Source organism: Mchenga conophoros, linkage group LG11, assembly GCF_057382185.1.
Source record: "Mchenga conophoros isolate Kocher_MC1m ecotype Shallow Benthic linkage group LG11, M_conophoros_male_GT1.1, whole genome shotgun sequence".
NCBI lineage: Eukaryota > Metazoa > Chordata > Actinopteri > Cichliformes > Cichlidae > Mchenga > Mchenga conophoros.
Genome location: NC_140536.1, coordinates 13,297,537 through 13,324,343, shown reverse-complemented (window position 1 = coordinate 13,324,343; position 26,807 = coordinate 13,297,537). Strand labels below are relative to the sequence as shown.

The window sequence follows — 26,807 nt, the reverse complement described above, 5'->3', positions numbered from 1 at the left end:
TGACAAATCCCAGAATCCCCATTTTGGTTCATTCATTTTGAGTTAGCCACGTCACCCCTGCCAACGCTACACTGCCTTCTCTGCATCTACATGCTGCTCAGCCGTAGGCTTTGGAGTCTGAGGCTGTTTCCATAACAACGACGCAGAAGGACAAAGTAGAGGAGAGGAGAGGAGGGAGGGCGAAATGCTGACATGTGAATGGTGGGCGGGAAGAAGCTGGTGAAATTCCCCCCCCCCCCCCCCCCCCCCCCCCCTCATTGGCTACAGACATCCTTTTAGCCCACCCATCCCACTGTGTCGTCATTCTCATCATTTCTGCTGCAAAACCCGTGACTGCTGCTGCTGCCTTGCTCTCTGTATCTCTCTGTTTATTGAGTCATTGCTGGAGATGCGGTTGTCCATGTGTTGAGCTAAAGAATGTTACAAAAGGGAAGGAAAAGGTCATTTTGCGAACATGGCCAGAGTAACAGCTGACAGCAGCCGAAGGTGGCCTGACATGAAGCTATAAGTGGATGGACCTGATTATTTGCTCTGATTTGTTTTGGAGTGACTCTGGAAATGTGACGACAGAAAATAAGGAAGATGAGGGACATATTTGGCAGAAGATGGAAAATTTGCTGAAAATGGTAAAGACTACCTGACGGACTAAAATACAAATAAGTGACTCGGTGTTTTTTCCAGCTGACAGCTGATGACGCAAATAATGGGTTCTGACTGATGAAATCCAAAAATGGCACCAGCAGTGCATTAAATTAAGCATAACACAGCAACGGGCTGGTGTTACTCAGTGTGGAACAGAAAAGAAATCTGATCATGAGAACCAGATTCTTACCTAAAGTAACCGTGTCCATTCTGGTATCTGCTAAGCATGCTGAGAAAGAAGAATTGAGATGCTGACCTATTGACCACCAGACTCTACTGGAAACCAGTTAAAGTGACAGATGCTTGTTTCTGACCATACTGGGATGCTACAGTTAAGTATGCTGGGACATTGGCACATCTGTCTGTCAGAGCAGTGAGGATGAAGAGACGAGGCCAGACCAGAGGCCAGAGGTTTGTTAAGGCAGACTACTACGAGCTGGACTGGTACTATGAAGAGTGCACTGATGGTAAGAGAGCACTTCAGTGTGGATTAACATGTACAAGCTGAAAAGCCAGACACTTTCCTGGAGTTGGAAAGAGGCTAATTTCTTTATGTAGCAAGTAAGTAGCTTCTATTGGATAGCTGATTTCAAGTGGAAGTCTGTTACTTAGACGGCTGTTGTGGGGATTGTATCCAAGTAAGACATTATTAGTACAGAACAGTTGAGACTGAAAATGGGATAAGAGCAACTGCAATGGAGAAAGAGAGCCGTTTCCTGCACTTTACATACATCAACATGTCAAATTGTTTGCAATCTATCTAAAAAGAAACCAATTCAAAGCACAGGCATGGAGGACTTCCTGGAAAGTTAGCTGGGAATTCTTTGGCTTCAATTTCACACATATTTGAAGTGCTTTGAGGAAGTCGTGCACACTGAATATACATTTACTGTCTTTTAAGTAACTCACTCTTGGGATCCGCTTGAATGTATGCTAGTTTCTTTCCTATTTAAATCACGTGAATGTCACCTTGTGGCTTGGCATTCTCAGCAAAACCATGAAGGTAGGTGTTGTGGAAAGGACCGAGAGGAGCAGCATTATAAACAGTAGGTGCTGTAATAGGTGGTGTTTGGAAGGTGAGTCAGTGGCTCCTAATATAGAGCCAAGTAGTAGTTGTGGGTGTTAGGTGTTGGCGGTGTGACTGGACTTTATGGTGGTTCCTGTGTTTCTGGACAACAACTAGAGATCTTGTTGTGCTAACGCCAGCTCCCTCCTGCTGATGCAGCGGGTAGCTGGCATTAGCACATAGCGATAAAATGAATAAAGGTTATGTTGTGGAGATGGTGACAAAGTAACAAATTACAATAATCTAGTCTCAATGACATAACTGCAGTAAATGATAATTTCATAACAAAGAGCAGGATTTTTTAGAAGAAACCTGTAATTGCTTAGAAATAAGGTTTCGAGTTTAGATCTGTGCTGTTTAGATCTTTGCTGCGATCTGTGACCTGTCTTAGCTAAGTTTGCATCCATGTATATGTTTCTGCTCATATGCACAAAAATGAAAGCTTTTATCTGTAGCTTGTCCAGCAGAGCGGCGCCAACTCGGTCGTTATTGTACATTGAGGTCTCACTGTAGCACATGTAGCAGTGCACTGTGCAGATGGTGCTGTGGAGTCAAGCGGTGTCCTCACTGTAGGTTGCTGACTTGTTTTATTAGAAAATGCTGCTGGAGCGTTAATGAAGAGCTGATATTAGCTGATATCAGCCCCTGTTGGAGACCTAAAAACAAAACAAGCTTAAACTAATGCAACGTTATAAAATGATCCTTTATGTATTGAATTCCAGTGTGTTACAACATCCTGTGGTATTGTCTCAAAGTAGCTTTAGTGTGTGACTTGAAATGATTAAATACCAGATTGAATCTGCAGATTGATCCACATGGTCATGTGACAGGTGTCACTATCAGCAGGGTGCAGTAGTGGCTCGCTTGTTACCCTTTAGTGCTTTTTAGCTCCTACTCTTTCTTCACAAACATGTCCGTCTTTCTACTCTCGTCTTGGTCCTTTTTGCTCCCTAATTATGATGCACCTGCTTATGGTCCCTTTATTTAAAGTGGGATGTAACTGATTTCATGCTATACGTGTAGTTCTCACCTATAGTAATTGCTTTGCTTTTGGTTGTTCGCATGCACATATTTGTGCACTTTTTGTATTTTGACATCATTAAACTGCACACTTAATATGGATGTTGGAGGAGAAATGAGTTCATTGTCCTATATTATGCATTCTTACATAACAGTTTGAGATGGATTCCCAGTTCGAGCTGCGCAGCTTAAATGTTATTCACATGTGGCCAGCTGGTATAGCTTTTATTTCCAGTCTTTTTTAGGAACTGATATTGCCTGGTAGACACTGACGGTAGGTTTACTGTGTTAAAATGTTTAAATGCTGGATGAGAAGGGACACACGGCTTCTTTGATAAAGCTTTTCATGGAGTGTCGAGGCAGAAATAGATACGCAGCTGGTTTTATGTTGGGGAGGGATGAGGAAGTAGGTTGGCTTATATTTAGCCCAATGATTTGCATGCTCCTCCAAGCCAGTCTTGTTGATATCAACCTGACAACGACTTTTTGGCACTTCCAGAGGCCTTCAAACAAATGGCTTCATGGACAGAGGACAACCAGGACAGCTGGGCTCAGACTGGGGCTGGGGCTAAATAAAAGGGCCCTGTTTTTCGATTGGGAATGTAAGAGATGGTTCTAACAATATTTGAATTTCAAGCTCGACAGCAAATCCCAGAAAAATACTTGATATTGGATACCATTTTTTTGTGTGTGTATGAGGGGAGAGACAAAAAGAAACAATGCAAACTATAACGTCAATGTTTGTTTAATACCTCAGTGTTATTCAAATTGGAGCTTTGACAAATTGCAGGTTCATAAAGTGATATTCAATGTTGTGAACGTCAGCTACTTCAGAGGGCCTGTGTGCCTGCCGCAGATGACAGAAAAAGATGAAGCCAATCCAATCTTTAAGTGATAACGTGATAAACCCTGCTTCCGAGTCCAAATTACTCTGCGTTTATTAAGGTTGTTGGGTTTTCAACGTTTCTTAATGCTTTTGTATCTTGTCCTATTTAATCTGAACAAGCCCCTAAAGGGAAAAAAAAAAAGGTGGTGATCACTGTCGGCCTCTCTCAATTTTTATTACCACTATTCTACCACTATTTTAAAGCTCAGTTTTTAAAACCTTACGATGTAACTACAGCCCAGCCCATGCAGCAGTATATTAATGACTAACCTCGTATGGTAGATGGTAGATTATTTCAGTTGTTCTCCTGACTGAAGTTTGGTCCGTTTACAGCATCCTGCCGTGCAGACACCTTCGTCCCTAATCATTGGGAACCTTCCATTAACTTTTATCGAGTGGAAAAAAGTTAGCGCTCACCCTCCAGCTTCAGTATGTTTATATTATGCTAACGCGCTAACATAGCTGTGTAGCTAGCCACCACGTAGCACATCGTTATATACCAGCTAGCCCAACTTCAGTAACCATACAAACGTCACTACTGTTTAGTTTTCTGTCTTCATTTATGTCAGAAGTGATAGCAGAGCTTTACGTTTTAATTTTTTCACAAATCCCTCAGTCAGAACCTGGTATATCATCTTTAGATGGAAATTTGTTACACCTGGTAGCCACACAGATCATTTTATTGAAGGTGAAAGAATTCAGACAGTTTGTAACTCTCAGTGATGCCGCAGTGTTTGTTTGACTTTGGGACCTGAAGAGGAGTTTGGACCCGGACACGGCTAATGACGTCAGACTTAAAGACTGGATATGGAAGTACCTTAAACCTGCATTATGTCTCAAGGCCACCAGGTGGCGATAGCTGTGGTTTAGGGCTGCCACAAACGATTATTTTGATAGTCGACTAGTCACAGATTATTTATGCGATTAGTCGACTAATCAGATCATCATCCACTGGACGTAAAACTACAGCTTATTGCACCAGCAGCATCTGCTCTTATATAACTATCATTAGCTTACAGCTTTAAGCTTTTAAGGTGCTAACTAAAAATAAAGACAAGATGATAGTTTATTCAATTTTAATGAAATTTGCAGATTGTTTCGGTGAAGTTTAATAAACTCCTTGCTATCTAAAATATAACAGGACAACGGAGTATATTCTCCAGCATCTCACACTTCTGATAATCAGCTGTCTGCTTGAAGTTTATTCAGCTGTGTAAAAACTATAACTTTAATCTCAGACAAACCGATTTACTCAGGAACAAATAAAATACTAAAAAAAAAAAAAAAAAAAAAAAAAAGCCAAACAACAACATTTTTAATTTATCTAAGTGACTCATATATACCGGTATTTAACCTGAGTAGCGAAAGACGGCGGTGGGTTTGAAAACAATTTGCCGGGAGTCCGGTGTTCTCACCGCGCTAGTGAGCCTAGCCCCCGGCTCGCTATCGAGCTAGTGGGTAACAGACGTCTCCGAAAACGTCGGAGCGCTTTTGAAAATATGTGGTGTCCTGATAAACTGAGCCGATATTTGAGGTTTACACAGCTACATTCTCGGCTGAAAATATGTTAAACGTTTATTTTGTGACCCAGAAAGAATAATAAGAGTAATATTAAAACTAACTAGCTGCCGCCATTGTTGGAAACTAAGCTGGGCCGCGCTATGAATTCTGGGACACAGCTGCTTCTTCTTCTTCTTCTTCGGGGTTTAACGGCAGCTGGCATCCTTGTACATGCAGTGCTGCCATCTTCTGTTTCAGTCCGTTATTACACTCTTAAATCCTGCTACTTATTCCTGCGTCTTTTGGGATCTTACAAAGCTTCAAACGACGCGTCGACTATTAAATCAGTCGTCGACGTAATCGTGACTAGTCGACAAATCGTGGCAGCCCTACTGTGGTTGCAAAAAGACGTCTTGTCCTACAGAAGTCTATGTGAAAACAGTGCTCAGTTTTGACTTCATGAACTTTCCTGCTGAGTTCATGAGCTCAGTCAGTCATTTTTGGTCATATTGAATAAAAAATTAAGTCTATTTTGTAAATGTTGGTGTTTCAAACAGGAGGATTATCCGTGGTACGAAATGGTCAAGCCCGCCCATTCTCATATCACAGTAGCTACGTCCATGTACCTTGTCTACGGTCCCTAGCTGAAATATGTAAGCTGAAAATTTTCAGCTTACATATTTCAGTTTGTGTGAAAGTCTTACGTTTGCTTATTGAAGATTATCAATTTCTCGGGAGGGTTTTTCTTAACTTAATTTGATATAAAATGTACATTTGATGCACCATTTAAGTGGATTAACAACAAAAGTCAACATTTTCCGAGACAAAAAGTTTTTTGGTTTTTGAATAAAAGACTCAGAGCTTATTGCAAAACAATATATTATGTTTCCATGAGAGCTAAAGTGTGAGAACTATTGGAGCATTAAGAGTCAACACGACCATAAAACAATGGGGGAGGTAAACGCTGCCTGGAGACACTGAGTGGTGTTTGTCCAGAGCTCTTTTGTTGCCTGCTGTGAAGCATCCATAGGAACATTGAGCGGAGTTACTCAGGCATGTGGGACAGTATTGAGCTGTCATCAGTGTTCTAGACCAATTACTATAATTATAACAGTTGATCGCGGACGAATGAGCAGAAGACGGAGCTTCTTTCATGTGTCATTTTTGAAGACTGGCCCCTCTCAACAGCTCAGCTCAGACATGTGGCACTGACATATGTCATATATATATATTTAATCTTTTTTGTTAACATGCAATGAATATTATGGTGTCTTATGGTAATATCTTCTTTCAAATGTTTATGTTTTTACCTCACCTCTTCCACCGCAACTATTTAAATGTTGCGATAAAGGTTATAAATTTACCATTAAGCTGATGTCACAAATTTACTGGTTAATTTGTGGTTTAATTTAAGCCATCAAACTATTTATTGGTCTTTATTAAACTCTTGAAATGTTGTGAAGCTTTGCTGGAATTTTTTTGTTTTGTTTTTGAACGGCTTGTTTCATGTCAGCGGTTGTCTTGTTGCTCAGGAACTTGAGGCATGAGATTTGATGCCAAACTGAAACTCTGCCTGTCCACTCTTTGCAAACTCTTTTGTCGTTGTGTCTTAGTCATCCACTTCCTGTATGTCCCCATTCAATGAAAAGAAATATTTTCTCTTTTGCATCACACACTGGGCTAACAAGCCAGAAGGAGACACAGATGCCTTTGGGGTTGCATCAGGAAGGGCATCTGGTGTATAAAATCTGCCAAATCAAACATGAGAAGCTACCCGCAGTAGCGACCCCTGGGGAAAAGGGGAACAACCCAAAGTAGCTTTATTATAGCTCACCTTGTAAATGCAGTTCATGCAAGATTAGGGTTCACAGTGCCTTGTGTTTTGTAGGGTCAATTTGTATGGCTGTACAAGTAGGTCTCATGCACTGTCTCATGAAACGAGTTTATTCTTCAGTATTTCTTCTGATTGACTTCATGGAAAATCTCTAAGCAGCTCAGCTCAAAGTGCCCTTGCTTATCTCTTGACTCTCTTGATAACACTGTCTGCACGTTAACTATAGTATGCAAAAACATTCACCTGTGAAGGTGTGTGTTTGTGTGTCTGGCCCAGCCCTGGAAACAGGTTGTGTGTTATTTTATGCCCTGCCCTATTGTCACCATAGAGCTGAGCAGGACTGTACCAAGTTATTTTAAGGGTGGGGTGGGTGGGGGTGGGGGTGGGGGGGGGGATTGTAAAGTGACTGGTGTTTGTTGGGAATTGTTCAAGGAGAATTCTCTTTTGGTTGTCTCTGTTGTTGTTGGTCTGAACCACAGCGACCGCACATTAGTAAACCACTGGATGGATAACACAGATGAGACTTAAAGGCATAAATATTATGCATTTTCAATGCCCTCATCTGCTTGATTAAATCTGTTTTAACCTATTTTTTGTTAAATTGTTTGTTACATTGTTGACCTGAGGGAGTGTGCCAGTTTACCCGATGTTTGTGGCAGAGTGGAGAAGGCCATTCACTGACTGGCCACAGAGAAAAAGGGGAGGAGTTTGGTTGTCTCACTGAGCTGCCATAGAAATGACACACACGCTTAGAAATTCAATTACAAGCAGGTCCACGCACACAGGCTTTACCAGACATGTACCATGGAGTGCACAGAGAGGCACATGACATTTAGGGAGAAACTCAGAGTCAGTCAGGCATTGTTTGCATACTTTCACACATACACACACACAGACTAGGAGATTAAAACACACACAGGTAGAAACCATGGCGTTGTATCTGGTTAGCTGAAGCATCAGGGGAGAGGATGGCACTCTTCTTGTATGGCGATGAGGACAATCTGGATTTGCAGAACGAGGATAAAGAATATTTTTGTTTGCCAAAACATGACAGCACAGAGCAGGAAGAAGAAGAAAAGGAGAAGGAGGAAGAATATACCAGTTTTCCCAGTGATGGAAGGTCCGAAGGGGATGAAGAAATGGATGAAGAGCAGCAAGTTCTGTGTGAAGGTAGCAGTGAGATGTGACTAAATCTCTTGATGTTACTTTTGTTAATCCTTATCACTCAGTGCAGTAAGACACCTGTTTATACGATTTGGAACTATATAAAAATAACAGACGCCATTTAACCTTCCTGTAGGCATCTGTAGGCTATCATATCTCCTGTGGCTGTGGTTTCATCCAGCGGGTACTCTCCCTGATGTTGATTATTTGTGTGTTTGGCTTCAACACAGCACGGTTCACCTGGCTGCTGGGCTGACAAGTTCAAATATGGGCTTGGCTTTTCATCTCAGCTGTGACTATTGTTTTTGATATGAAGAGCCAGCAGGCTGCAGTTTGAACTGCAAACGCGCTCGTTCTGTGTTTAATCCTTCTAGGGTTTGTTTCAGGGATCCTTAAAACGAGATACGTACACTCTAATGCCAATTTGTTAAGCAAGAAAAAAAAAGTCTCTTCGCATTAATGTTCGATAATGTGTGAAGTGTTTGGTCAGCGCGTTTACGTCGGCTGCTGTTACATGGATATGTTTTGCAGTGGCTGTTAAGATAAATACGTGCTGCTCCAGCTAAAGACGTGGTATTTAATGGTCTACACAGGCTGTGCTTGGGGTATTAATGTCAATAACAGGGCTTCCTTTCTGTTTTCTTTTCTTTTCTTTTCTATGAACCTGTGTGCTACAATTAAGGTTATTATAATGTCTGTAACTCCAGACTTCAAGCGCACCCACTACTTCTGCTGCACACACAAAACCGAAGGCCACGAGGGTGTGCTCACGTGGAGGTTTGATTACATTATGGCTCTAAATACAGAGTCACCAAATCAGATATCTGTGTTTAAGGTGATTGTCTTTAGTCCTACATATCTCCAAAACCCACATAGTTTTCACAGCTGCTGAATAGGACCACTTGTCTGATGCCCCCTTTCCTTTGTCATCGTCTTGGAGCAAAATAAATAGAAAGAGATGGCGTGTGCGTGTCTTAAGTTACCCAGACTTTGGATAATATATCAAGAAAACATCCTGCTCACCTCTCAGAATTAGGTTACGCTTCCTCTTTGATAATCCAGGTTACAGTCACCTTCTCTAACCTGTGCTGTTTGTCTTTAATGCCTGTTTCTCACCCGACTGGCTTATTAAAGTCAGTCAGTAATAGACAGACTTTCTGTAGTCAGATCAGCTTTTGTTAGTCAAACCATCCTCACTTTTTTCAGCTTAGCCGTTTGACCTGGGTGGAGTGTTACCATGGAACCAAGTCAGCATGGAGAGTTTGATAGATGGGAGGTAAACAGGCTGCACGCTCACTATCCGCAGCAGAGTCCTCTATTAGGCCAGATCAGGTCAGGTCAGGAAGGCTAGCTCTGTGGTCGGCATGAAGCTGGACACTCTGGTGACAGTGGCAGAGAAAAGGACATTAAAGAAACTGATGGACATTATGAACAATGCTGGGCATCCTCTGCACACGGCCATAAACAATCAGAAGAGTCTGTTCAGTGACAGGTTGCTTCTCCCCAAGACAAGAACTAACAGACTTAAAAACTCCTTTGTCCCACACGCCATCAGACTGTTTAACTCCTCTCTGGAGGGGAGAGGGAGGGGAAACAGGAGGACAAAGGAGGGGGGAACAACTAAGCTGTAGTGCCTCTTCACCTCACTGTACAATACCTTGTGCAATACTTTTTGTAAATATATATATATATATATATATAAAAAACAATTCTGTAACTGTAACTTCGGTCGTTGCTGTGCTTTTTGGAAGTCGAATTTCCCAGAGGAACCCACCCGAGGGATTAATAAAGTTCTATCTTATCTTATCTTAGATATCAAGTAAATAAATGTCTTGTGGGTGTTGTGTCTCTGTGTCTGTGCGTGAGTGCACGTACACAGGTTTCCTCATACCAAATTATTCCATTAAGTTTGTGGTTCAGCAACGCAAACATGAGAAAAGACTGAGCGTGGATGTTTCTCTTTGTGTGTGTGTGTGTGAGACACACTTGTGTCTGACAGATAGTTAGCCTTTTGTGATCAACCTCTTTGAAGTGGGACTGTGTTTTCTTTTTTTCCATTTATTTTTAGTATTACTATCAAGGTAGCTTGAATATTGGCATGTCAGTGCACTAGTGCCATCCATCCATCCTCCACTTATGCAAGTCAGCTCACAGCAGGCAAAGCAGGATATTCGACGTTCTTCTCCCTACACTTTCCAGTTCCTCCAGAGAGATCCCAAGACTCCTCTCAATAGAGATGAGATGCAGCAGGTGCATGATTCCACATGTGCATGCCTGGAAAACCTCCAAAATGAGGCATCCAGAAGGAAGCATAACATTCCCGAACCTTCTCAACCGGCTCGTTTTCACACAAAAAGGCCAGTTGAGGTTTCAGTCCATATCTGTAACTCAACAACTTCTTTTATGCTGAAACGTGACCCAAGCAATCCGGATCGTGAGAGAACAACACTTCCTGACTTTAGAGATCCCGTGTTTAATTAACTTATAATAAACTTGTAGTGCTAGCAGACAAATGTGGGTTTGGTAATAGTCCTAACATTATATGTACTGAACCTATCCGCTTATCATTGTCTCTGTAAAAAATGACACAAAAGGCACAAACGACAAAAACAGTAAAAATAAATAAATAAAAAATAAATAGAAATAAGATGCAGGGTTTAGGTGAAGACCTGATTTGAAATTGCCCGTGAAACTTTTGGCAAAAAGTAAAGGGCAAACAAGCCAAGGTGCCCTTATTTAATCAAATAAAATGCCTTGGTAGTGCTTCAACGTTTCCTACCTTTGTTAGCTTACTTAGTTAAGGATTTAATCCATTATTAACTTCTATTTCCATCAAGCATCCTTTTCCTTGTTTCCAGCAGTCATATGAGGACTGCACCACACAAGGACATGAAAATCTGTTGTTTACATTGGCCGGCTCTCTTTTGCATTCTGCCAGAACGTCACACAGTTTAGCATGTTGATGAAATTACTTATTAACAATTTATTATTGGTTACAAATAACATAATTTATCTTGGTGAGCTTACCGACATATTGCAAATCTATCAGTGACAATTTATGGGATTACAACTAAAATAAGCCTGATCAAAAAGAGATGATCTTAAAATGGAGTTGGTACCTTTTTAGAAATGTGTGTAACTAGTGGAGCTTGATGGCTCCATACTACTATGATTTGCATTTGTATAGCTTACAACATTTACATTTTAAAGGCTCCCCTGGGCCTGAGCAGGGGTATGGGGGTGAACTGCAGTCCTTTCAGGCTGAAACTTGGTGTGAAAGCATTCTTCCCTGCCCCCGAGTTTCTGCTGTTAATGTGCATTTCCACAGGAATTTATAGCAATGTTCATTTATGAAAGTCTCACTTTTCATGCAGTAGAAACTTAAAAAAAATAAAATAAAATCTGCACTCACAAGTGAAGATACTTTCTAAAAAGGTTGCTATAATTTTTTTTTTTAAATCAATTTGAATGAAACAAGTTGGTATCAAGGAACAGACAAGCTGGTTTTGTTGTTTTATGCAGGTTATCTGTCTATGAATCGTTTCCAAATTAAACTATGAAGTCATACAGATGTAAACTCCTCTGTTTGAGGACTGAGGGAGTTAATAATAAGCAGCATGGCTGAGGCGTGGCCCTTCACTTTGACCTCTGTGTCACTATTCAATAACTTATCTTTTCTGAGTCATTTGCTAGGAACAAAAACCCTGAGCTATGCAGAGGGTCATTGTTGGCGTATTTATGCTTTCATGACTTTAGTGCTGTCAAGTCCAGTCTGCGCTGTGTGCTGCACAGGGCTGTAAAACCGGGCATATGCATGTAGATAAATAAAGCTAATGCACTCCACACCCACAGCCCACACCCGTTATAACTATGAGCCGTATATGAGGCCTTTTCTTCCAACACATTATTGTACAAATGTCTTAATGCATGCTCAATCATCCAGGTAAGTAAATCCCAAAACTGGACATGTTTATAAGTATTTACTTTTATACAGGTCATGTTTGTCAGGTATAAAAATAGAAACTAACTCCTTAAAGCATCCATCCTCTTCCTATTATATTAAATGTTATATTTAATTTTCTTTGGCGGTATCTGCATGTATGACAAAAATGGAAAATCTTTAAAGAGGCAATAAATTGCCCAAAAAGCTGCCCATAGTGCTTTTTTCTGGCTTGAATGATATGAAAGCATACATGAAATCAGCCTAGATTATGATTTAATAACATGATTTATATTATAGTAAAAAAAAAAGAACTGTTAAAGCTTCTGGAAATGTTCAGCACTCAGTTGCTTTCACTGTTTCTGTGTCTGCAGTGTTGTGTGCTGACAGAGTGGGCCAGATGACGAAGACCTACAGCGACATTGACGCTGTCACTCGACTGCTGGAAGAGGTAAAATTCAATAAAGTAGAATAACCAGGAACCCAGGACACTGTCAGAGGGTCTGCAAGGCCATTCGGTCACATGGTGTTATGTCATAGTCAAAACGCGGGCGGATTTATCAGGGTTGCGACAAAGAAAGCAACGTCATAAAAGCTGTTTCCATCGGCTGATATTCAAATGTAACTTCATCCTCCTCAGCTGACTGCGCTGACCAACAGAATGTAAAGCAGGGAGGAAAACAGGGTGACGTCACTGTTAAAGTATGAACCTGAGCAACCGGACAGCATTGTGAAAGCATGGCTTAGATAAACAGCACCATCACCAAACACATGACTTCCATTACTGCGAACGCAATTAATGTCAGATCTGTATATTTCTGATCATGTCAGTTATTTTTATTTCTTGTAGCACATGAAACTATTGCAGTATTTGCTTTGCTAGTAGCTTTTAATAGTACAATAAATAGTCCTGTTGATGTAGTGATAGAAACAGGAGTGGCTAGTTAACAATAAGCTTTTAATTATTGCCTCATGTTGACTGACGGGAGTTTTCCAGTGCGGCTGATGTACAAAGGTTTCCTTTTGAGGTTCATATTTAGTGATTTGTGGATATTGTGTTGCTTTTGCCACTCTCTTTTGTTTTGTCCTTTTCTTCACTGATGTATTTGAATTTACCCAACATTTAAAGCTGGTTTTAGTAATTCTGATACACGCTAAGAAGGGTTGTCTGGTGTAAAAACTGTGTTAAATCAAATATACAGATCCTTGAAACCCATTTTTCTAATAAAGGAGCAGCTGAAACAAGCATCTATATATTAAACTAGGCTAATGGTTGAGGGGTTTAGTTTACGTAGACCTGAAACAGGGGGAAATTACTAACACGGGTCTTTGCAAATGTTTAAACTATTGAAATTCATTTTGCTAAACGCAGCTTTGTCTCTGCAGAAAGAGCGTGACTTGGAGTTAGCGGCTCGCATCGGACAGTCACTGCTGAAGAAAAACAAAGCCCTCAGTGAGAGGAATGAACTGCTGGAGGAGCAAGTGGAGCACATACGAGAGGAGGTAAACAACGAATGTGTGCTCATCAGTGCTTCAGTATTTGGTGGTGGGAACTGTGTAATAATGTATGTCTGTGATGAGCTGAACGTCCTGCATGCCCCCCCCCCATCTTCTTCTGACGTCAGTCGTCTCCTTATAGGTGTCTCAGCTGCGCCATGACCTGTCCATGAAAGATGAGCTGTTACAGTTCTACACCAATGCAGCCGAAGAAAGCGACGGCGAGTCGATTACCTCTACACCGTAAGTCTCCTTTTATTACCTCCTTTCCTTGCTGCTCAGTATATTTCCTCATTGTTCCAAAAAACCAAAAACAAAAAATTAATTCTAATAATATCACATTTTAACTTAAGGTTCTTTGGGTTTTAACAGGTTTTTTAATGAAAATATATAAAGTCTGTTGAATGACTTAAACTAACAAGCACAACTCTTTCCTGTGTGTTCACAGCGTCCGTCCCAGTGAACCAAGTGTGTCATCACCAAACTTTTTCCCCCTGGAGTCGTTGCAGAAGAAACTCAAGGATTTGGAGGAAGAGAATAAATCATTGCGATCTGAGGTTTGGTTTTTTTTGCATGATAGTCTAACGCGCATGCACTAGAAAACTACTTTTCTTCTTCTTTTGACTACTCAGTATGTCCTCCTTCACTATATCCATGAATTTCCACTGTCATCTTCCTCTTTTCCTCCTGCCTGACGGCTCCGTCTTCAGCATCCTTTGTCCAGTATATCCACTGTCCCTCCTCTGCTCATGTCCAGCCTTGCCTCTTTAACTTTGTCTCCAAAATATTCAACTTGAGCTGAGCTGTCAGTCTGAAGTACTCAGTGAATGACTCAGACCCACACGGCGTTCGGTAACTGTTTAGTCACTTTTATTTATATGTCACACACCCAATGTGTTTAGATCGGCACTGCTAGTTCAGCCATGGCCAGTTTTCCAGCTGGCTCCACGCTCACACTGCCGGTCCCCGACATCACTAAAAGGGAAAAGAGAGTTCATCAGCCTAATTCCCTTCACCTGGACCTCAGCCTCCCTGACACTGCCCCTCGAGCCCGCTGAGCCAAAAACCACACCCCTGCCACGTACTCATTTCTGACTTGGTCCATTCTGGTCACTTCCATTGAAAATCTTCTAACTGGCCCCCAGTCTTTTTGTCAGTGTCTCCAAACCATACATCATAGCAGGTCTCACTACCATCTTATAGATTCCCTATAAAAAACATTCATATAAGAAAGTCTTATATGAATTATAAGCTTGATCTTATCTTTGCTGTGATGTGAAGTTATTTTCATTTTCCCTCCAGGCGAGTCATTTGGAGACAGAAACGATCTCCTATGAGGAAAAAGAGCAGCAACTTGTCAATGACTGTGTCAAAGAAATACGTGAGTGGCTTTTTTTGTTTATTTGTTCCCCCCCACACACACACACACACAATCACAGTCACTCTTTAGAAGCAGTGTGGCCATAAGCTGTATTTTGCTGAACACCTGTTCTCATTCCCAGGCGATGCCAACCTGCAGATTTCCTCTCTGGCTGAAGAGCTGGCTAGGAAGACTGAGGACGCCTCCAGACAGCAGGAGGAGATCACACACCTCCTCTCCCAGATAGTCGACCTCCAGAAGAAGGCCAAGCTTGTACGAAAGTCCCGATCTCTGTCTCAGATTACATTAAACGCTAAAAATACTTTGAATGCAGTCGGTTTCACACCTGTTGTCCTGTTTTGTCTGCCGTGTTGTCAGTATGCTTTGGAAAATGAGGAGCTGACTCAGCACTTGGGTGCAGCCAAAGACGCCCAGCGACAACTCACTGCTGAGGTAGGGCAGTCCAGGGCCTGGTCACCATGGCAACAGCACTGTGTTTTCTGCATTGCCAGCTTCTGCCAGATGAGGCAAATTTGTAGTGTGACAGTTATATATATTCCTGCCATCAGATTTGTATTTTTTGTTAGATTTTATGATTTTAAAAATGATTACTTTATTATTAGGATGCTAATTATAAAGTAATCATCTTCCACATGCTTCCATCAACACATGTTATTGGCCCAGTAGAGATGCTGCTGATGGCTTCTCCTGTCTTCACATATTATTATATCACCAAATTTAGCACCCACAGTATATTGTCCTTTTTAAAAACATATTTTATATCATAATAAAACAGGATGCAAAGCTCAGTCTCTCCGAGAAGCAAATTGTATGAAAATCAGTCCTGTCACTGTTTAAATGTAACTGAGAGATAAACAGGAGACAAATGACCTCCAGGCTGGAGGTGAAACACTCTGCTTCAGTGCGTTTCATTTTCTTCTCTGTAAAGCTCTTCCTCCTTTCTTCACTTTTAGTTGCAGGAGTTGCAAGACAAGTATGCAGAGTGTATGGAGATGCTGCATGAAGCTCAGGAGGAACTGAAGAACCTGAGAAATAAAACTCTCCCGCTCAGCACGGCGAGGCGTTTCCATTCCCTGGGCCTGTTCCCGATGGTGAGTGATGGAGTTACATTTTTAAGGGTTTTTACAATGCAAAAGAAATGTACGTAGTTAGAAGAGAGACTGTCTGTCTGCATCACAACATCTTCAGTTCCCAAGTAGCAATTTGTTTCTTCTCCAGGACTCACTGGCAGCAGAAATAGAGGGCACCATGAGGAAGGAACTCCAAATGGATGATCCAGACGTAGAAGAGCAGAGGTACATATCCTTTTTTTTTTTTTTTTCCTCCACAGTATGATCTGATTCAGATGTTAATCATTTGTAATAATCTAAAAGTCATCCATCAACTCCATGTTTGTGTGTCTGCAGACTGCATCCGAAGCGAGTTTTCCAAACGGTGAAAAACCTCAATCTGATGCGTCAGCAGCGTTCTTCTCTAGCCCCCTCTCCTCTCAACATCCCAGGCTCCAATCAGACTTCATGCTTCACCTCAGGGCGTTCCAGCAGGGTGGGCACGCCACGCTCCAACTCCATTTATGGTAGTGAAACAGGAAGTGGGATCATCCTAGACAACAGGACTAGGAGTATCCTGGAGACGCCTGATGACGGGTATGGACATCGCTCCCGCTACGGACCGTAGATTTGAATGATGAAGCATAATGACCTGATGAAATGTATTTAATTTAGAAGCATCCCAGTTAGGTAATTAACAGAGTGCTCATTTGCAGCTGTTTTGAAATTTGATTAAGGTTCTCATTTCAAAGTTTGGCAAACACCTTGTAGTTCCAGTTTCACAAATAATTTCCCGTGTTTATTTGTCATATATGACAGTAAGTTGAAAAACTTAGTTTCTTCTCTGATTCAAACGTTTGGATTATTTTTCCAAATGACTTGTGAGGATTTTTTATACACTTAAGAGTGAAATAACACAATTATTTAAGGTTTCTTCTTATTTTTCCCCTTTTGATAGTGAATTAAATTAAACGATCATTTTATTATCTCAAAATAGAGATTAACTTTGCAAAAAACTGTACCGCTGTCTGTCTCCCTCTTCAGGTCAGAGGACTCCAACAAGCGCCCCCCTGGTACCCCTGGGACTCCGGGCAGCAGGGACTTGGAGGCAGCATTGCGTCGCCTGTCGCTCCGCCGGGACAACTACCTCTCAGAAAAACGATTCTTCGAGGAGGAGAGGGAGCGAAAGCTGGCTTACCTGGCCAAAGAGGAGGAAAAAGGAGGACCAGGAACCCCAACGGAAAGCTTGTTCTCGCTTTCCTCACATACCTCAGTTGGAAGCATCTGGTCGGGGTACTCATTCACACCCAGGTCCTACCTGCCGGAGAAGCTGCAGATTGTAAAGCCGCTAGAAGGTGATTATTCCTCTCAGAGTCACAAGTCCTCGAATCTTCCATATGATGAAAAACTAAATCAGAATTTCAGCAGTGAAAAAGCCTTTCGCAATGAAAATGAGATTTTGAAGGAAAAACACAATGAAAATCAGAACCAGGTGCAAAATTCCAGCCTCACTCCTCCCAGAGCACGCAGCCAGGGCTGTGAAACCCAAAGTCAAGCAACTCAGAGTGAGAATCAATACCTGATTTTTCACAAATGCAATCAGTCCAAGATCTTTCTGAGCGCCTCACCAGATCCTAACAAGCTGCGAAGGAGCTCCAGTTTGATGGAGCTGAGCAGTTTCTCAAGCTCACAGCCTCCGCTGGCTGTAGCCACAGGTCTGCTGGAGAGGTTGGTGCAACAGGATGGTAGTTTAAATCTGCAGCACTCCTTTTATTTTAGACATACGCAGTTGCGCTGCAGCTTTGAAATATAGGTTAGCCTGCTGTGTGTGGAGCAGTGCACTGGTTCGAAGGCTGCAGTTTAAGAATGAGAATAGTTCAATGAACGTTGTGCACACAGTAACTTATACAAAGTCGATTTAATGATTTCTTTTCCTAATATTTTATTCAAGTGTTGTACTTGGATATTGGAGCGTGTCTCAAACTATAAAGTTGTGCACAGCCATAATGTGTTAAAAAGCCTACCTAGCACATAACAACACATGCTCACTGACACATTTGCAGTGAGTGATTTCCTGTATGGTATTTGAAATGCACTTTCTGTATTTTTGAACACATGCTGAACATGTTTCTGATGCCTTGTTCTAATAGAGGAGCTTTATTTATTATTTATTGAATTCTTAGTGTTGGATTGTAGATACAGAGCAGTTATCACTATATTTATAATCTCAGAAACCAGTTTTTGTTAACATGTACTTGTTGTGACCTCTTCAATCATCCATCCACTCTCAGTATTGTCCAGTGGAACTGAAAGCTTCCTTACATCTTGTACGATGGCACCACCTAGTGTCCAAACTTGAAGTTGCAACCATTTGCGTCATAGGACAAAAATGTGTTCTCCAAGCACGTGAACGTATGAAAATGTAAAAAACAAAAAGAGATGGAAATGTTTCATTTCAAGTCTAACAGCGGTGCAGAAATAAGAAGTAATGTAGAAACAATCTCAGGTGATTATTTCTTAAATGTTCATCTGTCTTCATAAATTTCTGAGCCTTTCATCAGTGTCATGATGCTGTATGTACTGTCCACCTCTTCCACTCGTCATTTGTTGGCCTTTCAGTTCACTTTGGTCTTTGCACTTTACTCTTGTTCTATTCTCCTTGTTTGCTTTCTTTGATGATTTCTTGAATAAAGTCTTCATCATTTTCCACTTTCCTTTTCTCTCATTTCTTCTGCGTTTGTTCTTTTGCACTGGCATCTCTCAAAATGCATCTCTAGTAGAAAACCATTTTTCTAGACTTGAAATTCAAGCAGTCCGGTGTGCGAAGACACTTTGGCCTATAGACATTCCTCCTTTGTCGTGACATCCACCCTCAGTGCTGTGTGCGAGAGTCTCTGTGTGCTGCATAAAGAAACGCTGTGACAGTGTTATAATCTAAGAATGTGCATTTGTTGCATATGTATGCGTTCTCGTCTCTACTTTGGAGCTTAGCCTAGTTTATATATGTGTATATATAACGTACTGACAATAATTTTCTAGTTTTCAAGCACATTTCAACACATAAACAACACCTACTGAACATAAGTGACGTCTTCGTGTTCACCTGCAATAATCAGGTGCTTTTAGAGTTTAAACAGATGTAGTTTGTTTAACCTGTGATCATTGAAAACTTGATAAGAACATATCTGTAATCGATAATCACAGATTTTGTGGTACTTTTTCTGTATGCGTGTTTAAAGGAGGTCACGAACTTGTTAAAAATAGCTGAAGCTGCTGTTGATTTTCGTGTAACTTGAAGATGTGTTTTTTCCTAGGCTCTGCTACGCTCCATGCATGGCAGCAGCTGGCTCAGCCTCACATGGGTGCTCTGCTGGATCATCGGCCCGGTGTGGTCACGAAGGGCTTCCGCACTTTGGCGCACGAACAGGAACAGGAACAGGAACAGGAGGACAGCTGGCAGCTGGACCAACCAGAGGAGGATGAACTATCATGTGACTCATTTAGAGCCGTGCTAGGGGAGAGCCCTGCTCCCACGGATCTGCCTCGCTCTACCTCTACTCCCGCAGTCTGCCGCAACAAAAATGGCAACATTGAAGAAATCAGCCAGTCAGACGCACTGAATGGAACGATCTGCGCGGCGGCAGAAGCAGTTCAGGGAAATGATGGACATGTTGCAAGCATGCCCTTTCCTCTCTCCAACACGTCCCCTTCCTCTCCGCTGCCTTTTTCTCCCGAGATCAACGGGCATGTGGACCCCAAAGAGCGCCAAACCTTACAGCCAAACACTGTGGACCGCATGCCTGGTGAGGGAGCCTCTTAGCTGGGGTTACAGCACTGCATCAAACCATAACACCTTCATGTTTGCCCTGGAGCATGGGGATAAAGGGGACGAGGGTGAACAGGAGGGGTGGCGGGTTTAGGGGCAGGAGAAAGGATTCATTGGACACGTGACATCCCATCCTGCATGATCACGCTCATGTGTACACACCTGCACACGCACCCACCCCAGGAGCTGTCCCCGTGTATGCAGCCAGCGAACGGCAACGAGACAGAGTACATGTTTTTATTTTTGTTCTTTCATTTCCGTCATTTTCCATCTGCAGCCTTTCTTCTCAGTTCACACTTTCTTTTGCTGCCACTTTTTTTCCTTTATTTCAGCCAATTACTCTTACACTCAAAGTTTTTCATCTTTTGCAAAGTCTTTAGTATCTTTAGGTATATTCTATAAAACATTTTAGACACTATTTAGGAGCAGGAGGGTTTAATATTTCATGCTAAGCTATACTGTTTTGTAGCACACAAGCACGCAGATACAGAAAGAAATTTGGCAGGTCAAGTGCTGTTGGGGCAGCTGTTCGAGTCACATGAACTCGTAACGCTTGCGGCTAGCTAATATTGGAGCCTACTGAGCAGCTTTGGTGTGGAGGACTGCCGTGCCATTGATATTCTCTTGTCCCAGAGTACAAATCTTGTGGGAGTGGGTGGCTTTAACTTTACGGCTACGAGCCAAAAATGAGAGAGAGAATTTAAAACCCAAAGCTTTATTTTTATTAAGTCAACATGGTACCATTTAAAATGGAGAAGAGGCGCAGACTAGAATAAACCTTTGTAAGTGTTCCCAGTACAGGGAAACACCGAGAATAATAAAACAAATTAACGGAAGAAATTCAAGTGAACTTAACCCTAGAAAGGGTGTAAACATTGTAGTGCTATAACTGTAATTAATATGAATGTAAAAGCAGAGCACAACTTGAGAGGCATGGATCTCTTTATTAACACTAAAAAGTTAAAGTGTTGCAGTGAATCAGCCCCGTGTGGCCTTGGTTGTAACTTTAATACCACTGCAATGAAAAATCTGCCTCATAACTTAACTCTTCTACCTCATCTAAGTGTTTCATAATTTATAAAAGATCAAAGTGGAATAAACGCATCTTTATGCTTTAGGTATACAAACTGAATATTCAGTCACATCAGATGAGTTTGTGACTGATTCAGCTGCTGCTTCTTGTTGTCGAGGCTCACCCTTAGCAACTACATTTTCACAACCAAGGCTATTAGCTGGGATAGACTTCGAGTTTCTCTAACAGAAACAAGTATACTGGGGGGGGCTAATGTTAGCTGGGGCTTTCGCTCGGGTCCTGTACTATGCCCACGGTCTATTTTCTCCACGTTGTTGTTAACATTTTTTTTGCCTCGTTGTGTTTGGTCTATTTTGTGTCAACACTAAAAATCTTCCCCTCTCTTCTTTTTTTCCTTCCCTTCCTTTCTCCTCCAGTTCTTTTCCCAGGGAAGTGTATGTCCCACACTAGCTCCACATATACCTTCACCACCTGCAGGATTCTCCACCCCTCTGATCAGCTGACCACTGCATCCCCCAGGTAAAGAATAAATAAACACATCAACACTTAAATACTTCATTGATAAACCTTTGTCTTTAGCCTGATTTGTGTAATGATAAACAACAGCTGGCAGTCAGACATATTGTTTTGTACTAAATGGCAGACCTGAAGTAGTAGGTAATTGAACGAGCCAGGTTTTCTCTGATTTTCATTCCAGACAGGGCTTCTGTGTTGCCGTAGACCTGGCGCATAACGCTCAATGTCTTGATTGGCTTAACAGGTCATGTGACGAGGAAGAAGAACTGGAGTTGTATCACATGGTTGTTATGGCCGAAGTAGAGCAGACCCATTGAGTGCACCTACTAGTGTGCGCATGGGTGAGGAAATGCATGGTAGTGCATTTCTAAAGATTTGCTGGTGTGTGAAGCAGAATAACTTTGGGGAATTTGCACCGTCTCTCTTTTGTCTGGTCAGACTTAGTGGGCAGCGACTTGTGGGCAGCTGCGTGAGGCAAATTTCACAAGCACTAAACTGTGAAAAAGCTCTGCAAACACAAACATGTCATTTTTAAAAGCTGTGTCCTCTAGTTAGTCACTGGACAGTGTGCTTCTTATTTGCCTCATAAGTTTCCCTGTTAGGAAGCCGCTTTGTAACTAACAAACCTGACATCCAGGAATCCAATCACTGATCCAATCTGATTAAATCTAACTGTGTTATACTCGGTGGAAATAAACTAAGCAAAGAGGTCCATTTTTTTTTTTTTTTTTGATTGAACAAAGTGTTCTGAGAATTAGCTGAAAGGAGATCACTCACTTTTAATGCTTAAGGTCAGCTTTCATCTTGGAGTCAGTTTACAGTCTCAGTTTTTCTGGCACTTTTCCTATTAGATAAATGTCACGTGACGGTGTACTCCCTGCAGAGCGGTTAAGGGCTACAAATTGGACTGCTGTGCTTAATGTTTCTTCACCATGTATACGGGGCTTGATTAACTAACTTTCTGTGTGATTAAATTGTTTAATGTGTGAACAATGTGTCAATCAGACTTGATGTTTCTGAGTTTTAAGAGTACAAATCAATGTGCAGACTTGAGCTTAAACTTGTGTGCACGGCTCAGTCTTCCAGAACAGGATAAGATTTAATAGTCATATTAAAGGCTGGTGGTGTCTGTATAATTTTGGTTATGCTTACTCATCATTTTTCTTTTGTTGTCCTTCCATTCCTCTCCAGCCCAGCCATGGCTGCGTGTCAGAGCAGTACCTGCCCGGGCACGCCTTCCCTTACTGCCTCCCCTGTACCCTTCTCAGCCCCACCCACGCCTTCCTACACACCCTGCTGCACACCTCGCCGCCTTTCCCTCTCCCTCTCCCTCGCCGAGTCCTCCACCAACCTTAGGGACTCCACTAAAACCACCAGCACCTCTCTAGGCCTGGTGCGCCTCCTGCTGGAGAATGGAATTTCTGCCTCAGTGTACAACCCACGCAGCTGGGACCGAGGGCTGGATGCTTCGGCAGTGTTGGGAGGGGTTCAAGCACAGAGGTGCACAGAGAGACCGGAGCAGGGTGGAGTCAAGCACCTGGGAAAACGTCCAGACACCCTCCTCCTCCTTCAGCCATCCAGCCCACCCAGCTCACCTCACTCCAAATCGGCTTCCTCGATCGCTACAGGCCCCATGTTTCAGTTCAGCCCTTCCGATGACGACCCGCCGTTCTACGATACCTTCCTCGCTTCTAAGCCGGCTCGTACAATTTTGAGGGAAGTGCTGGGGGAGGCAGAAAGGGAGAAGGAGGGCCAGGTGGACGATGACAACCAAACAGAGATGATCAATCTGCGGCTTGTGGACAAACTGAAGAGTTTTCGCACCCTTTCCCCACATTCTGCTTCAGCTTCATCTGGAAGTACTCTGTTAGGCCCCTTTGGTTCTGCTGGACTGGGGAACAGCGCACTGGGTGGGGGGCTTCCAGGACTGAGGAGGAATCGAAGCTATCCCGCCATGGTGGGGGCCAGCATGGTGATGAAAGACCCAGGAGGCCCCCCCAGCACAGAGATACTCATACCGCATACGATGCAAACCTCACATACACAACAACTCACAGCGCACACACAGGAAACGGGCAAAGTGCAAACAAAAAAGAAGACACTGGTCACAAAAGGCGTGCACGTACCACAGACTCTAAATGCACTGGAAATGGTCACATCGCAGACGATAATACAGAGACACACCAGGCCAAAAGGCGAGGTGGGGGATTCGACCACACACGACCAACACAACGATGAAGAAACCGGGACATAATGGAAGCATTAAGCGTATTACATCATATTACAACACACAGTCTCGCGTATTTTACAGAGCAGTACAGTACTTATGACACGACCACACGTGCACAACCACACACACTCATTTACAAAATAAAACAGCATAAGCAACTACACCGCAGTCATCTCTCCCGGACGAAAAAGGTTAAAAAACAGATGAGTGACACAGTACAACTACAATTATTCATCTTTCTAAACAGTCATGATAAGTGAGCTGGGATGGAAATACTGGCTAAGAACTGTTACACTGTGTTATACTCATATTCTGTCAGGCCAGACTAATGATGTTGCCTTCTTGTCTGTTGTAACTGCCCAGTATATTGGACATACAGTATACTGTGTCATATAGTATAATATTAAAGGCCCAATCTGGTGCACGTGTCGCCCACGTTACCTGTTTTTGCAGAAAAATGTAACAAATTCTTCTTGATTTATGCAGAAACTGGGGTTCTACACTGTACTGTTGGACTACACAGTCGGTGCATTCACACCACCAGATGTAATCTTTACTTTTAAGATTACACATGGCCATACACCAGATGTAATGTGTATGTCCTATGTAAACCTGCTGATACTACAAACAAGATACTCCTCCAGTTTTTGGCTTTGCTTTCTAACTTTTAACTCGATGTGCAGCCAAGGAGTGTTTGTCGTGTCCAGTCCAGTGTTGCCAAAGACCGTCAGCCAAAGCGAAACTAGAAGAGCTTCAGTTTAGGAACTGGAAGAAAAAAGTTTTGAATGACTGTGATTTCTGCAGTGACGACTCATTAAATGTAATCTGCTCGATATTTAAGTCGCGGTTAGAGACAAAGGCAATCTGACTAAACTAACATACAAACAGTGGTCCTATTAATGTCTTTATTAAAACCTTTCAGATCGTGCTTGTCTCTAATTGTGACAGATGTAGTCCAGACTGCATTTTATGAATGCTACTCCTGCATTATGTGTGTGTTGCAATGCAGTGGAGTTAGCTGAAAGCTATGCTACGTAGCAGTGGCCATGGCTCTAGAGATCGAGATTATTTTCTGCCAGCAACCCCTCCCCTCTTTGTAATTTATACTTTCAGAGAGAATCCAGATTGGGGATTTATGTCCTCTTGCTGTGACTGAATTTTCTTATGTGCCTAAAAACAAACATACTGTATGTCTGTAGAATATGGATCTGCGTTTGTTTTAGTTGATTACTTCATATTTTATGTTGCCTTTATTATTATTATTATTATTATTATTATTATTATTATTATTGTACGGTATGCAGTAGAGAGGGTACATAAATGTACCTATGCCAATTTAAGGTGTTTGTGGCTCTGTTTTTGTCATTTAAAAAAATTGGGGGGCGTTTGATGCACATGTGAAGGGGGATACAGACCAGGTCTAGATACAGACATCTGCTAAAGCACTGTGACTACAGACCTGCAGAGAACACGAGTACTCCCCCCCCCCACAATTTTGGCTCACCTCTGTTTTTGTATTTGTCTAGTCAGCTGGAGGACGACAATGAATGTTGGGTGATTTGATTGAGATTTCGATGCATGAAGTGGTCGATAACATTTTAAGTCCTGCAAAATCCAGATGGAAGCTGCCACATTGCAAAAACCTCTGCAACACGCTAACCGCTGAGCTTTCACCGTAAACCAAAGTTATATGCTGGTGAATACTGGGAGGGACCATTGTCGTGCAGGCTTGAAGTTAGTTTCCTTCATTTCTTTTTTTTTTTTTTTTTTTTTTTTTTGCTCATATTGCATGTGCCCCTTGTAGCAGAATAATTTGCATACATGCTGACACCTTTTGTTATTTATTCTGTCAAGCATGCGCGGGAGTAAAAAAGGATTAAAGCAATATTAAACAAGACTTGATTTCTGAATGTAACTGTAAAAAAAAAAAAAAAGATTTTTAAAAAATGGAGCGACTTGAAATATTCACGCTGGTTTTAACAGCTTGTTGTTTCGTCTGCAACAGTTTCCTGCTGATGGTTTGGTGTCACTGAAGCGGGTCCAGTTGCTGCCGTTTGAACTCACACTTTGATGCTCGCTTATGAAGCGGGGGATTTTTAAGCACATCAACTGTCATATTTTCACCCATCCGATTTGTCAAACAGACTTTCTTTTGTTCATTGCCACTCTGACATTTTGTTGTGCACATTGTTTCCATTAGAGTTCGAGTTTGGGCATTGCACCTGGACCAGTGAGTGTTTAGTGGGATGAATGGATGCTGACCTGCTGTGGTTCTTGATGATTAAATGACTAAACAAGCAAAGGTTTTTTTTGGTGGAGGGGGGGGAAACGGATACTTAGCAATCATTGAAGTATGTGGATTGTAAAAAGTAAGCACATCTGTCATGACAGCTGTTTAAATGAAGGAATTTTGAGGATTTTATTTATTTTGAAATCTCATAAAAGCATTTGGAATCCTTTCATTCATTATATTAATCAGTTTTTTTGGCACTTATATTAAAATCTTAAAAACATTTCCATTTCTAACAGTGGGTAAAAACCCGACAGTACACTGATGCTGCTCAATGCTTCATGGCAGAGCAAGGTGTTTGTCAAAATCAGACCATTTTCAGTATTTAAAAAAACAAATGATAAGACTGAAGAAACAAGGAGATGGTGTATGTGTGTTTGTGCGTGTATGCTTTGCTTTTGTGTGTGTGTGTGTGTGTCAATTCATCTGAATGTAATTTATGACAAACAGTAATCCGCTGTAGGGCCATACATTTGTGTACAGTATGTTGATTTAAGTTCCGTTTGTGTTAACCTCATGAAAGGGAACTATTATTGCATTGTAAATGTATGCAACACAGATAGTCATGCTAACTTGAAAAAAACGAAGAGGCATTTGAGTTGTTTATTTTTGGGTAAAGAGAGGAAAACTGATGAGTTCTATTCTACAGAACTGACTGTACTGTCAAATAAATAAATAAATAAATAAATAAAGACTTTGTTTTGCTTCATTCCATTAAAAGTACACTTTTTTTTTTTATGTGTCGAATCACAATAAGTCACTTCAAGCTGCTCGACGTTCTAAGGTGAAGAGTAGTGCTGTGTGATTGTGCAAATACCAAGTACATACAGAGCCAATATTACCGACACTAATACTTAATGTTACCTATAAAGGCTGATGGATGCGGTGTAGGGGAGAGTAACGCGTTATCATTTATGAGATTATCAATTTGCA

The 26,807-nt window shown here is 41.8% G+C and overlaps 1 protein-coding gene across 4 annotated transcripts in view; it reads left to right on the top strand.

Moving 5' to 3' along the window:
- Positions 1-26,568, top strand: part of trak1a (trafficking protein, kinesin binding 1a) — a 37,604-nt gene extending 11,036 nt beyond the window's left edge. For 2 of the 4 annotated variants that reach the window (XM_085290994.1, XM_085290992.1), the window contains exons 3-16: positions 12,427-12,503; positions 13,439-13,555; positions 13,692-13,792; positions 13,998-14,106; positions 14,852-14,930; positions 15,052-15,182; positions 15,288-15,362; positions 15,884-16,021; positions 16,149-16,225; positions 16,337-16,576; positions 17,024-17,334; positions 19,294-19,782; positions 21,255-21,357; positions 22,546-26,568. In XM_085290994.1, the coding sequence (XP_085147120.1) occupies positions 12,453-12,503; positions 13,439-13,555; positions 13,692-13,792; positions 13,998-14,106; positions 14,852-14,930; positions 15,052-15,182; positions 15,288-15,362; positions 15,884-16,021; positions 16,149-16,225; positions 16,337-16,576; positions 17,024-17,334; positions 19,294-19,782; positions 21,255-21,357; positions 22,546-23,608 (3,084 nt within the window). In that variant the 5' untranslated portion in view covers positions 12,427-12,452 and the 3' untranslated portion in view covers positions 23,609-26,568. Of the gene's footprint in view, positions 1-330; positions 1,110-7,369; positions 8,119-12,426; positions 12,504-13,438; positions 13,556-13,691; positions 13,793-13,997; positions 14,107-14,851; positions 14,931-15,051; positions 15,183-15,287; positions 15,363-15,883; positions 16,022-16,148; positions 16,226-16,336; positions 16,577-17,023; positions 17,335-19,293; positions 19,783-21,254; positions 21,358-22,545 lie in introns of those variants that run through there. The other 2 variants (XM_085290993.1, XM_085290990.1) reach the window with 2 other exon arrangements.
- The last annotated feature ends 239 nt before the right edge of the window (positions 26,569-26,807 follow it).